At 33.9% G+C, this 12,556-nt stretch overlaps 3 protein-coding genes across 3 annotated transcripts; all 3 read right to left on the reverse strand.

Moving 5' to 3' along the window:
• Nucleotides 1-1,208: 1,208 nt before the first annotated feature.
• Nucleotides 1,209-2,264, reverse strand: LOC113707078 (carboxylesterase 20-like). Its single transcript, XM_027229239.1, has one exon. It carries the CDS (start codon nt 2,262-2,264, stop codon nt 1,209-1,211), a length of 1,056 nt encoding a protein of 351 aa, XP_027085040.1.
• Nucleotides 2,265-8,330: 6,066 nt separating this feature from the next.
• On the reverse strand, nt 8,331-9,516 carry LOC113707079 (carboxylesterase 1-like). The gene has a single exon (XM_027229240.2). The coding sequence runs from the start codon at nt 9,431-9,433 to the stop codon at nt 8,429-8,431; it is 1,005 nt and encodes a 334-aa protein (XP_027085041.1). The 5' UTR covers nt 9,434-9,516; the 3' UTR covers nt 8,331-8,428.
• A 2,044-nt stretch (nt 9,517-11,560) lies between these two features.
• LOC113707080 (carboxylesterase 1-like) lies at nt 11,561-12,556 on the reverse strand. Its single transcript, XM_027229241.2, has one exon. The coding sequence runs from the start codon at nt 12,554-12,556 to the stop codon at nt 11,561-11,563; it is 996 nt and encodes a 331-aa protein (XP_027085042.2).

Below are 12,556 nucleotides of genomic sequence, written 5' to 3' on the forward strand. Positions count from 1 at the left end.
CCCTTGTCCTAATTGGCAGTATACTATTCAGACAATAGAATAACTAGCCACATTAATCTAATAAACCCAAACAATAATAGACTATTGAAACAAAGGATAATTAAATACTCACGAATGCCGAATTTAGAACAATTAAAAAGACCTCACAATTGTCCATGCACCGGGTCTTGATTATTCTTCAACTAGATAAAGGCGGCTAGCCTTGCCTTATAACGATGATGCAATTGACAGTTTTAATGGAATTGAATTTAGTTGATGAAAAAAGTAAGAAAAACGGTACAACCACTGGTCCCTAGTTTTCGTTCAAAAGGAGAAGACAAAGCTCCAAAGACAAAAGATACCTAATCCTAGTATATTGCTGTCCTATTTATAGTTTCGCCACCGCCTCCACTTTTGCTAAACAAGTGCTTGTTTTTTTTTTTTTTTGTAAGGAATCCTTTTTCCTTATTTTTCTCCTTACTTTGTTGCCAAAAGGTTTCCTGAAGATGTCTCCTAATCCCATGCAACTTCGAAATACACTTTCCAATAATAGTAGCAAGCTCCTAGGGATAAGTCCCGCAGTCCGTCTCTTGGACGTCACTTTGCAATCTCTGATGTGGGCACACTCTGAAATGAATAGTCTTTTGGAAATTGACCTCTTTTCATCACTTTCGACATCAATTGCTTGCAACTGGCACAAACACCAATTATGAGCAGAAACCCATTACTTCACAAATAAGTGGCCAAAATTGAGAGCAAATACCATCAAATAAACTGCACAATTATCTCACTATCAATAGTATTGTTAGATTTTATTTTTTTTTAAATTTCTCTTAATAAAAAAGTTTTAATTTCTCTTAATTGTAGAATTAGTTTTAAGAGACACTACAAACTTCACATATATATATATATATATATAGATAATAACACGTAAAAATCACCAATTACCTTCAATCAGATCAGAAGAAGACCGATACTGTGGCATCCATGGCATATATGACAGTACTAAATGAGTTTTTATCGAGTTAAGCATTATTAATTCTTAAACCATTCTGAACCAGTATGTGACAAGACTAGGTGCCAAGAACATTACATAATTAATCAACATTATTGATTTCCATTTATGAAACTTGCAAGAAATTGAGCAACATGTTGAGAAGTACAAAGATTTAACATCATTGTTCATTTGGATAAATACTCATCCTGGTAAAAACCTCTGACATAATTGTCTAAGCTGTTGTCACAAAGGAGATTATAAACTCCTTCACAACCTCACAAAGGACTTTAGTTTTGGCAGACTCAAACATGTCAATTCCATGATAACCTCCTTCAACAAAATTAGTCACCACGGGAACACCCTTGCCTTCTAACATTTTGGCAATCTCAAATTGGCGATCAAACAATGCATCATTTTCATATCCTGCCATTAAAATCTTCCATCCTAAAGCTTTAATCTGATCGAATTGTCCAGGTTTGATGCTCAAAACTGGATTAGAAAATTCATGATCTCGGTCAGCACCTACGGGCAATGAAAGTTCCCACAAGACATCAGTAACACAGGGCGGTATAAACGTGTCATTCAGAGCCCTCAACTCCGATTCTGTCCTCTTGTTGCCACCAAAAAATGCTTGGTGCAAAATCAACCCTTTAATATTCAAAGGCTTAAGATCATCAACACATGAAGATGCACTCAAACCAACATGATAGGCAATGTTTCCCCCTGAACTGCTGCCCATGAGGAAACTGTTTGATAAATCTGCATACTTTTCCAACCATTCGTCTTGTGAATTCTTGATCCAGTGCAAAGCTTCCAAGCAATCTTCGTAGGCTGCCGGCAGCCTGTGCTCCGGAGCAAGACGATGCTCGATTGACACGACTACAAACGGGACCTCAGTAGCTAAAGCTCTATGAAAATCATCAAAACCGGTCGTGGCCACGCTGCAAATCACGAATCCTCCACTGTGAAAGTAAATCAGGAGCGGAAGTTTCCTGCCTGGGAAGGATTCGAGTGCTTCTTTCGGTAGGAATATACGGGCACCAGTGTTCTTGGATTGGTTAATGGGGACATCTTTGACGAGAAGGATAGGGCTGCCATCATAGGAGGAGACGGGTGTTTTTGGATGTTCAAATTGACGCGTGACTGAGCCGTCGGGGTTCCGGACTAAGCCCATATGGCCATAGGGATCAGCATGAGGATCAGCGAATGAAATTGCTGCAATTGGATCAGCCATAAGAGATGAGAATTTTGACTGCCTTTTGGTGTCAGCTTTGGAGCCAGCATACATGAGTTTGACGGTATTTGAAGACTTGGAAGTGCACAGAAAGCAAGGTTAAAGGGTCATTTCGCTAGTTCCTTGAAATTCATACGTTGCCGCACGTTGTTTATCAACATAATTTAGTACGTCATGAGCTAGGTTGAAAAAGCAGACACAAGAAGCTCATAAAAGCGCAAGAAAATGACGTCTGAATTATCTTCTTGATGGGTCCAATTTTCTTCTTTCTTTTAATTGGTTTATACTTGGATATATCCAGCCAACTACCTTTGCGTTCAATTTAATTGCATAGAGGATTTTTTGTCCAACATAGGGGTATGGACGACGCGAGCCGCTTGGTCAACAACTTAGCAAACTCAATCTACTCATTCTGCGTAACTAGTTGAATTCAAGCATCAGTAGTAATTACTCGAACACTCAGGAGGGGGTTTGGGTTAGGTAGTTAAGTTCCTGGGTTGCCTTCAAGAGTTGTCGACTTTTGGAAGATAATCTGGAATTAGGTTTAATTCTTTAACAAAAAGTCATTACTGAAGTTGAAAAAAGTAAGTACTCGAACACTCAACCAGTTTAATCAAGTATTTCTATTATTTATATATTATATATTTTAATTATAGAATGACTATTATGGGTCAACATTTTAATAAATTTTCATGAAGTAATATTCAGTAATAAAAATGATGAATGATAAAATAATAATCTGATAAATCTAAAATATAAAATCTTAAAAACAAGAGAAGAAAAACTCGAGCTCGTGTAGCTCGAGTTTGATATGGCTTGCAATTTATGCAAACTCAAACAAGGCGAGTCCGATCTTAATTTCTATTATGTCGATTCGAGTTTAAGTCCAAATTTATATACTCGTTCGAATTCGAGTTCAATTTTAAGTTCAAATAGCACTGATAGTGGTAGAGTTCGAGTTTGAATATGGTACAACTCGAATTCAACTCGACTCGATAGACCTTACTCCAACATTGTCTCACCTTTCATTATATTGTCATTTATTATTCACAAACATCTTATTTTTGAATTTTTTTTGTTTCCTTAAATTCTAATATCTAATAGAAGGATAAAAAAATTCAAATGCAACAAATTAAAATAACACTATATAATAGAAAACAAAAAATAAAATAAAAATTTCACAAAAAATCATAAAAGTTTCATCTCACTTTAGTCTTTAAGCTTTGAGCATCACTGTGGCCCCAGAAATGAGTATGATTGCGGTCCGAGGAACCACTTGCTGTGCTCTGACACCGTTCGATGCTCAGTGCTTTGTCTTATGATGATAGAACAGGGGGCCTAGCGCCCGCAGCCTGGCGATTGTTTAAATGTGAAATTAATGTGGCAAAAGGTAATTACTGATATTATATGTAATGCGTGATGTGATATCAAATTTTGTAAGGGATAATTTCAGAAACCTCCCCTGAGGTTTCATAAAATATCACTTAGCTCCCTTGAGGTTTTCAAAATCTCACTTAGCACCCTTCAAATTGACATTTGGGTAACATTGTCAACCCTTCTAACCAAAAGTAATACTAGAAAATTCATGTTTGAAGAGAGAGAGTATTTTAGTGCCCTTAATACCCTTAGGCTATAAAAAATGAATATTTTACAAACCAAGAAAAAAAATTACTAAATTGGTATCATATTAACAATAAGGGGATGAAAGTTGATAAGGATGTAAAAAGAAATTGTAAAGAGAAATTGTAAAAGCAAATACTATTTTTAAAGCATTTTTACAAATAAAACCCTCCATAATGTTGAAGGCAATTAGCATGTAAAAGTCATACATTTGAGCAAAGAAACTCAATAATAGATGAAATTCAATTTCAACGTCATATAGAGAATTTACTCAAAATAGACCGACTTTTTTATAGGTGTGAAATATGAAATTTTTTATTCTAAAAATAAAAGTCAAATTTTGAAAAATCGCAATTCGAAGCTTCAATTACTTCATTTCTCTAACGCTCTAAATGAATAGGAACAAATAAATAAATAAATATAGTTGTGAAACACAATAAACAGGAAAAAAAGAACCTACAGCTATCCTTCTCCAAATGCATTGAATATTACATTGGCATTTGCAATTCAATTATAGATATACATATATATATATATATATATATATATGTATGTATATGTGTGTGTCTATATATAGGCCTGTCAATGGTCCGAGTCTAGACCCGGATCCGTCAATTTTTTACGGGTCCGGTAGGGATATAATTCCATTACCCGGACCCGAATCCGGATCCGTTTTGTCAAACAAAAAAAGAGATCGGATATGGAATACATCATTCCGGCCCGTATTTGACCCGTATCCGAATATAAAATAGATATATATATACCAATAATATATCCCAAATTTATACCCCAAATTTACTTCTATACCCCAAAGGCCCAAACAACTAAATATTATCCACGGACATGCAGAGCCTTTGGCATAAACAACACCTGTTGCAAAAGCATGAATTTGAATCTTACAAAAAGTATTTATCAATGCTAAACATTATATTTAGAATATGTTAATTAACACATGCAATATAGTCCAGTTAAGACTTTAACCAAGTGACAACATTGAAATAATACTTGTTGGACAAAATTAAATTGACCTTTCTTAATAAAAACAAAGTAGTACTTTTTCTAATTTTGTTGTAAAATAGGTTTCAGCTATTTTTTCGGGTAGACCCGGACCCGAATCCGGATTCGGGTATATCCGTCGGATCCGGATCCGAAACATAGAGTAGAAGACCCGTCAAGTAAACGGGCCGGATATGGAACCAGTATAGTATAATGGGTCCGGGTCCGGAATAATGAATTCCGGCTCGGATTCGACCCGTTGACAGGTCTATATATATCTATATATATATATATATATATATATATATATATATATATATATATATATGAATATATGTATGTATAAACATTGTTAAAGAAAAGCAAGAAATTTAGAGAAAGAAAAACAAGTTTATAAAATTTAAATATGAGAGTATTATTGACAATTCTTCACCTTTGATATTGGCATATGGTCCCACTATCACTCCAAGGACTCTAAGTGAGATTTTGAAAAGTTCAAAGGAGCTAGGTGATATTTAATGAAACCCTCAGGGGAGGTTTCTGAAATTATCTCATTTTGTAATCCATCAGAATAATGCAAAGGATAAAATACATCTTACCCCTGTGGTTTAACAATTTTTCACATAACTCCCCTATAGTTCGAAAGCTATATATAACCCTCTCATAATTTGGATTAAAGTGTTAAAATAATAGAAATGATCATTTGTAATGAAACCCATGAAAATATTGAAATTACCCTTATTTAAAAACTAAAATGCTTGAAGTTATCAAAATATATAAACATAACATATATGACACTTTGACCTTATACGATTTTATGTTTTACCATATAATCTCCTTATAATTTAGTGATTTATCATATAAACTCCTGTAATTAATAAATAATTTCAACTTTACATAGGGATACTTTTGATATTTTAGTTGACTTCATTATGAATGCAAATTCCATTATTTTCACACTTTAATCTAAATTATAACGGAGTTCTGTATAGTTTTAAAAATCATGGGAGATTATATGAAAAAGTGCTAAACCACGTGGGGATAAAGTGTATTTTGCCCTAATGCGAATGATATAGTGTTGTTTGGTTGCAGCTTACGGGATTATTATATCAACATTGGAAACTGAAAACTAGACTATGAAAACTGAAGATTGAAATTTAAGTGCTAAAACATTTAGGTTGTGTTTGGATTGAGGGATCAGATCAAGGGTTTAAATCCTCTCGAATCCCTCTAGTTATTTATATTATTGATTAAGTATTTGAATTTGAAAATTACAAATTATTCTAGTATTTAAAATATATTTTAATAATTGATATATTGGATGGTTAAATGCCTATTAAACAATCCAAACAACTAGCGCCATTTAGATGGATTTTAAATTCTTCATCAAATTCATTAATTCAAATGAATATTGAATTTACAATGTCATATCTATTATATCCATCTGATAATCAGCTAAACTTGAATGCTGAATTTAAGTGTTCTATTCTATGAATATTATTTATTTAATATTGATATTATTACTTTGTTTGTTAAATTACTATGTTAGATTTTTTTTGAATTCTAACTATATTCGAATACAGAATATGTGCATGCAGGAGAGAGATGGGGAGTATGCGTGAAGGAAAAATGTGCTTGTGAAGAAGGGCTCCACTTGGATACAAAATGCTACGAGCTTTTAATTTTTTTACTTTAAATGCCACGAGTTTGCATGAAATAGGTTTTCTTACGCTATATAAATCAAATTACAAATGGACCCTAAAATAGATGATCGAAATTGCTCAACCCAAAACATAAGTATGGTAATTGACAGGTGTCGAACTTGTGTAATAATAATTACCTACTCAATAAAAATATAAATTTTATATATAGTGGTGAGTATGGTCGAATTCATAGGGACTGAAAATAATTTATTTCTTTTAGAGTCCAGAGATTGGGGTTTTTATAAAAATAATTAATTAACTAAATAAAAGCAACTCAAGAAAATAAATAGGAATTAATCAACAATAGATACGACTCTGGTCAAAAGTGCAACTTTTCAGACATGATTCATTCAATTGATCATCGATGCAAAGATAATTCAATTACTCATTAATAAATTGGTTATAGTTATCATACACGCGATAAACAACCAACTTTTCCTTACTTTTTCGATAGTCAAGTTATAACAGTTAACTATTTTCCTAACCAAGAAGTAACCCTATGTACGACTAAAGGATTTACTTCTTCGACTGCATTAAGAATTAGAAAAGTCCAATCCTAACCAACAAACAAACTATAGGGGTTTGTTTAAATTAGATCGTATATTTTCCTAACATAGGACCAATCATGCTAGTTGTCACTGGTATTAATCGATTAAATAATTACGGATTTAATCGATTAATTTAGCAGTAGATTATTAGGTTAATTCGAATATCAGGCTCTTGACATTCAAATAACAAAACAACCATAAGAAGTTAAACTAGAAAACGTATGAATACCAGTGAATAAAAGAAATGCATAAAATTAATTTGATCTCACAAATGTTTGGAATCGCGTTTTCAAGTTGGCCTTCGACTAGAAATAGAAATCTAATTCATCTCTGTTGAGAAAATCCCACGCAATTCTATTGAAGGAAATTGCATAAACATTTAACCAAAAGGAAAAAAAGAAAAATAGCGAAAGGAAAAGACGAAGAGAAAAGCCAAGCGGCCCTTTCTTTTCTTGTTCACAATCCGAATGAATCTTCTCATACTTATTCGGTTTCTATCAAGTCCTAATATTTCGGCCGTCTATTAGCCAACCAAAAATTGAATTTTAATTGCAAAAGGAAACTTCTCCGACTAATGCTAATTGTTTCCTAATATAATATCTAAAAAAATGATAATTTCCTAATCTTTCGTCAATAATCCACGTAGACTCCATCTTGAATTAGAAAACTCTTGAAAAATCCCATTTTTTTCACTTTTTTACTCCACCTTCCTACAATTAGCACCAAATACCAAATATAAGTAGAATCTATCAATTAATACAATATTTGGCTAGAATAAAAGAAAAAATGATCATAACTTAAATGACAATTTCACACCCTATCAGTAATCCATGGCCTTTTTAAGGTTTTTGAAAGCAGCATTTGGTTGAAGATTTAATCTTGTTTAAAAATTTTTCTTTCAGCAAAAAAGAGGTGAGATTTCAGAACTGGGGATGAAACAGGATATTAGAACCCAAAACCTCTATAATCCTAAAAATATAATCCTCTCCCACAAGCATTTTATATAAAGCTTAATGCATAGTCTATCAATTTAAATTATAGTTTCTTAATTTTGGTTTAGTGAAGTTTTCAAGTCAAGCACCGGATACCACCAATTGCCTCCAAACAGAAAACCAATCCACCGTAGCATCCATGCCCATAGTAATTAAATGACGTTCATAAATCAAGTTAATCATTATTAATTCTTATACCATTCATTATGAACCAATAACGATTTCATGCACCACAGCCCTCGTGCCAAGAACATCACAAAATTAATCAACAATAAATTTTCATTTATGAAAATTGACAAAAGAAATTAAACAGTATTTTGAGAAGTACAAGATTAAACATCGTTGCTAACATTAGTTTTCTAAGCTGCTGTTACAAAGGAGATCATAAACTCTTTGACAACCTGACACAGGACCTTAAGTTTAGGAGGCTCAAAACCATCAATACCATGATAGCCTCCTTGTGCAAACTTAGCCGCTAAAGGTACACCCTCGTCTTCCAACATCTTTACAAGCTCAACTTGACGATCAAACAATGGATCACCATCATAGCCAGTCACCAAAATCTTCCATCCCAAATCTTTAATATGATCGAATTGTCCGGGTTTGATGCTCAATACTGGATTGCAAAATCCATGGTCTCGGTCAGCGCCTACGGGCAATGAAAGTTCCCACATGATGTCACTAACACATGGTGGTAAAATCTTGTCATTTACAGCCCTTAACTCCGAATCCGTCCTCTTGTTGCCACCAAAGAATGGTTGGTGCAAAATCACGCCTTTAATGTTCAAAGGCTGAAGATCATCAGCAGAAGGAGGTGCACTAAGACCAACATGATAGGCTATGTTTCCTCCTGCACTAGTGCCCATGAGGAAACTGTTTGATAAATCTGCATACTTTGTCAACCACTCGTCTTGAGAATTCTTGATCCAGTGCAAAGCTTGGAGGCAATCTTCATAGGCTGCCGGCAGCTTATGCTCCGGTGCATTTCGATACTCGATTGATACGAGGATAACTGGGATTTCAGTGGTAAAAGTTCTATAGAAAACGTCAAGAAAGTGCGTGGCCGCACTGCAAATTACAAATCCTCCACCACGAATGTAGATCAGGAGAGGAAGTGTCCTGCTCGGAGATGAGTCAACTAATTCTTTTGGAAGGAATATGCGGACCCCATTGTTTTTGGCTTGGTTAATGGAGATGTCTTTAACAAGAAGACTGGAACTGCCATCATAGGAAGAGACAGGTGTTTCTGGATACTCAAATTGACGGGTGACTGAGCCATCAGCGTTCCGGACCAAGCCCAGATAGCCATAGGGATCAGCATTAGGATCAGCTAGTACAAAAACTGCCGCAGTTTGATCAGCCATTGGTTAATTCGTGCCAAGAAAATTGGGTTTTGAAATTTTGATAAAGACTTTTACTGCCTTTTGGTTAAGCGAGTAGCTTTGTGGATGTGGAGCTAACATTTATAAGGGCAAAGATAATTGAAGACTTGAAGTGTAAAGAAAGTCACAAATATCGAAGGCCACATTTCGTTGTTTCGTGGGAAGTTCATATATTGATACATGTTGTTTATACGTTATAGTACATGCTTCGGTGGGTTGCCAGAAATAAGACAATAAAAAATGTGCAAGTCTTGAATAGAAAATGATGTATGACTTGTCTTGGGTTATGTTTTTTCTTGTTTAATTGGGCTAGACAATTTGTCTTGTGTAACAGCACATAATATTGTCCAGCTAGCTGGCTGAATTTTTATAAGAGGATTTTGTGTTAAATTCAACATGATAAATAGGAGAGTAAGGATGCGTTTGATAAAAATGAAATTTGAAATCTAAAATTTGAAATCTAAATCCATTAAATTATTGAATTATTAAGTATTAAATATAATGCATTTGAATGCATATCATATTCAATGATAAGTGAATAGTTTATCACTTAATTTTAGGAGCAAGTTTTGCCTAAGAAATTCAGTGTCACTTAATTAATTCAGATGTTCAATTTTTGGTTATCAAATGATCTGAATATATTAAGATCTAAATTCATTAAATTTAAGTATTGAATTGGATTATTAAATAGGGTCTAGAATGCTTAGACGGAGCAGTGGTTGCTTTTGCTTAATTACTTTACCGGCCTTTTCACTTACTGCCAAAAATATTACTAAAAAACATGAAAAATAATTAGCATGTTCTAAAGTTAAATTCTACAGTTCTTCGGGTTCAGACTTCGAAGTTTTTAACATCTACCAAGCACCAAGCTTTCATGAAAATATATAGAAATGATTGCTATTATAAAGAGGTCGCTTACAAAAAACGATTTTAAAATATGCTTAAATAATAAACACAAATATGGAACACCTTTAAACAAAAAAGCCAAATCTAACTTTATCTACTTTAAATCCACACTTTTCATTTGTAGATCTTTAAACATAAAAAGAATGGGAGAATTTCAGAAACCTCCCTTAAGGTTTTCAAAATTACACCTACCTACCTTAACAATTTAAAATGACAATACTAACTTTAATATTTTAATAAAACACTCTTGTTGCCATGTTTATACAAAGGATGTATTTTATAATTTTTTCTTTTTTCTTCTTATTCATTTCTCTTATATTTCATTAGAAGTATAGAAGAACTATCAATATTTTCACTAATATCTATCCAGATCAAACGTTAAACTAGTAATTTTTTATGACTTTTGATATCATCCAATTTTTTTGTAGCTTTTTTTTTTTTATCAAAATCAAGAATAAGTCAATAATAATTAAAAATAAATGACCGAAAATCAGTACAAACTATGGTAGTTCCATCACTAAACTAGTTCGTAAACTTTTATTAAAAAAATAGTCCATAAACTTACAAACACAAGATAATACTTTCTTCTCTATATTAAAAAGAATCTATATTCCCAATAAAACACTATAAAAATTAGTTTACCATAGAAAAAGATTTATTTTTATAGTTGATTATTAAATAACAAATATTAGCATGAAAAACTTGAGACTCCTTTTTTTTTAAATAATTGTGTCAAATTACTTTACAATTGTTTAGAAGAATGAATTAAATTTATAAGATAAGGGCATTTTAGGGTATTCATTAAATTTTTGTCCTTATTTTAAGGTTTGGTTACCAAAGTGTCAAATTAAGGGAGATAAGTGTAATTTTTAAAATTTCAACAAAACTAAGTGAAATAGTCAAAAACCTTAGGGGAGGTTTCTGAAATTATCCCAAAAAGAATTATACTTAAATAACAATGGTGGGCGCAAGTGGTACATCTCTTCAATAGGTAGGACCAATTCGGAAGCCCAAACACCAAATGAACAGCATTACCAGTCCATCAACACTTCAACTTCATCCCCAAATACTGTTGTGATATTCACAATTTCGAGACATGCCAAAATAGAGAAAAGGACAATGTGGGAGCATACATGATTAAACGAAATAATCTACATATTTCTTAGGATGACTATTACCAGAGAGACAAACACAGTTCTCTAATTAACAAACAATGGATTGGACAAACTCTTTGACAAGCTCACACAGAGCATAAACTCTAGGAAGCTCAAATGTGTCAGCGCCGTGATAACCTCCTTCAGCAAACTTAGCCACCAAAGCCACACCCTTCTCTTGCAACGCTTCCACAAAATTAATTTGATGATCCAACAAAGAATCACCCTCATATCCAGTCACCAAAATCTTCCATCCCAAAGCCCTAATCTGATCAAATCGGTCTGATTTGATGCTCAATAATGGATTACAGAACTCATGGTTACGGTCAACGCCAACCGGCAATGATAGCTCCCACATGACATCAGTCACGCAGGGTGGTAAAATCTTGTCATTATCAGCCCTCAACTCTGATTCTGTCCTTTTAGTGCCACCAAAAAATGGTTGGTGCAAAATCAGCCCTTTGATCTCCAAAGGCTTAAGATCATCAACACATGAAGATGCACTCAGACCGACATGATAGGCAATGTTTCCTCCTGCACTACTCCCCATGAGGAAACTGTTTGATAAATCAGCATATTTTGTCAACCATTCATCTTGGGGGCTCTTGATCCATTGCATAACTTCCATACAATCTTCATAAGCTGCCGGCAGCCTATGCTCTGGAGCTAGACGATACTCGATGGATACCATCACAACTGGGATATCAACAGTAAAACTGTTGTATAAACTCTCGAAGTAAGGCGTGGCTGCGCTGCAAATGACGAAGCCTCCACCATGAATGAAAATCAGGAGGGGAAGTTTCGTGCCTGGAGAGGATTCAATTGCTTTCCGGGGTAGGAAAATACGAACAAAAGTGTTTTTAGATTGGTTTACTGGGATGTCCTTAACAAGGAGAACTGGACTCTTATCGAATGATGAGACGGGGGTTTTTGGCATATCAAGAATACGTGCGACTGAGCCATCTGGGTTCCTGACGAAGCCAAGAAAACCATAGGGATCGGTCTGAGGATTCCCAGGTGGAAATTCGGTAATCTTATCGGCCAT

Source organism: Coffea arabica, chromosome 8c (genome assembly GCF_036785885.1).
Source record: "Coffea arabica cultivar ET-39 chromosome 8c, Coffea Arabica ET-39 HiFi, whole genome shotgun sequence".
NCBI classification, from domain to species: Eukaryota; Viridiplantae; Streptophyta; class Magnoliopsida; order Gentianales; family Rubiaceae; genus Coffea; species Coffea arabica.

What these genes read in the sequence shown, in the direction of transcription:
- LOC113707080 (XM_027229241.2), bottom strand. Translation starts at nt 12,556, where the DNA reads ATGGCCGATAAGATTACCGAATTTCCACCTGGGAATCCTCAGACCGAT.
- LOC113707079 (XM_027229240.2), bottom strand. Translation starts at nt 9,433, where the DNA reads ATGGCTGATCAAACTGCGGCAGTTTTTGTACTAGCTGATCCTAATGCT.
- LOC113707078 (XM_027229239.1), bottom strand. Translation starts at nt 2,264, where the DNA reads ATGTATGCTGGCTCCAAAGCTGACACCAAAAGGCAGTCAAAATTCTCA.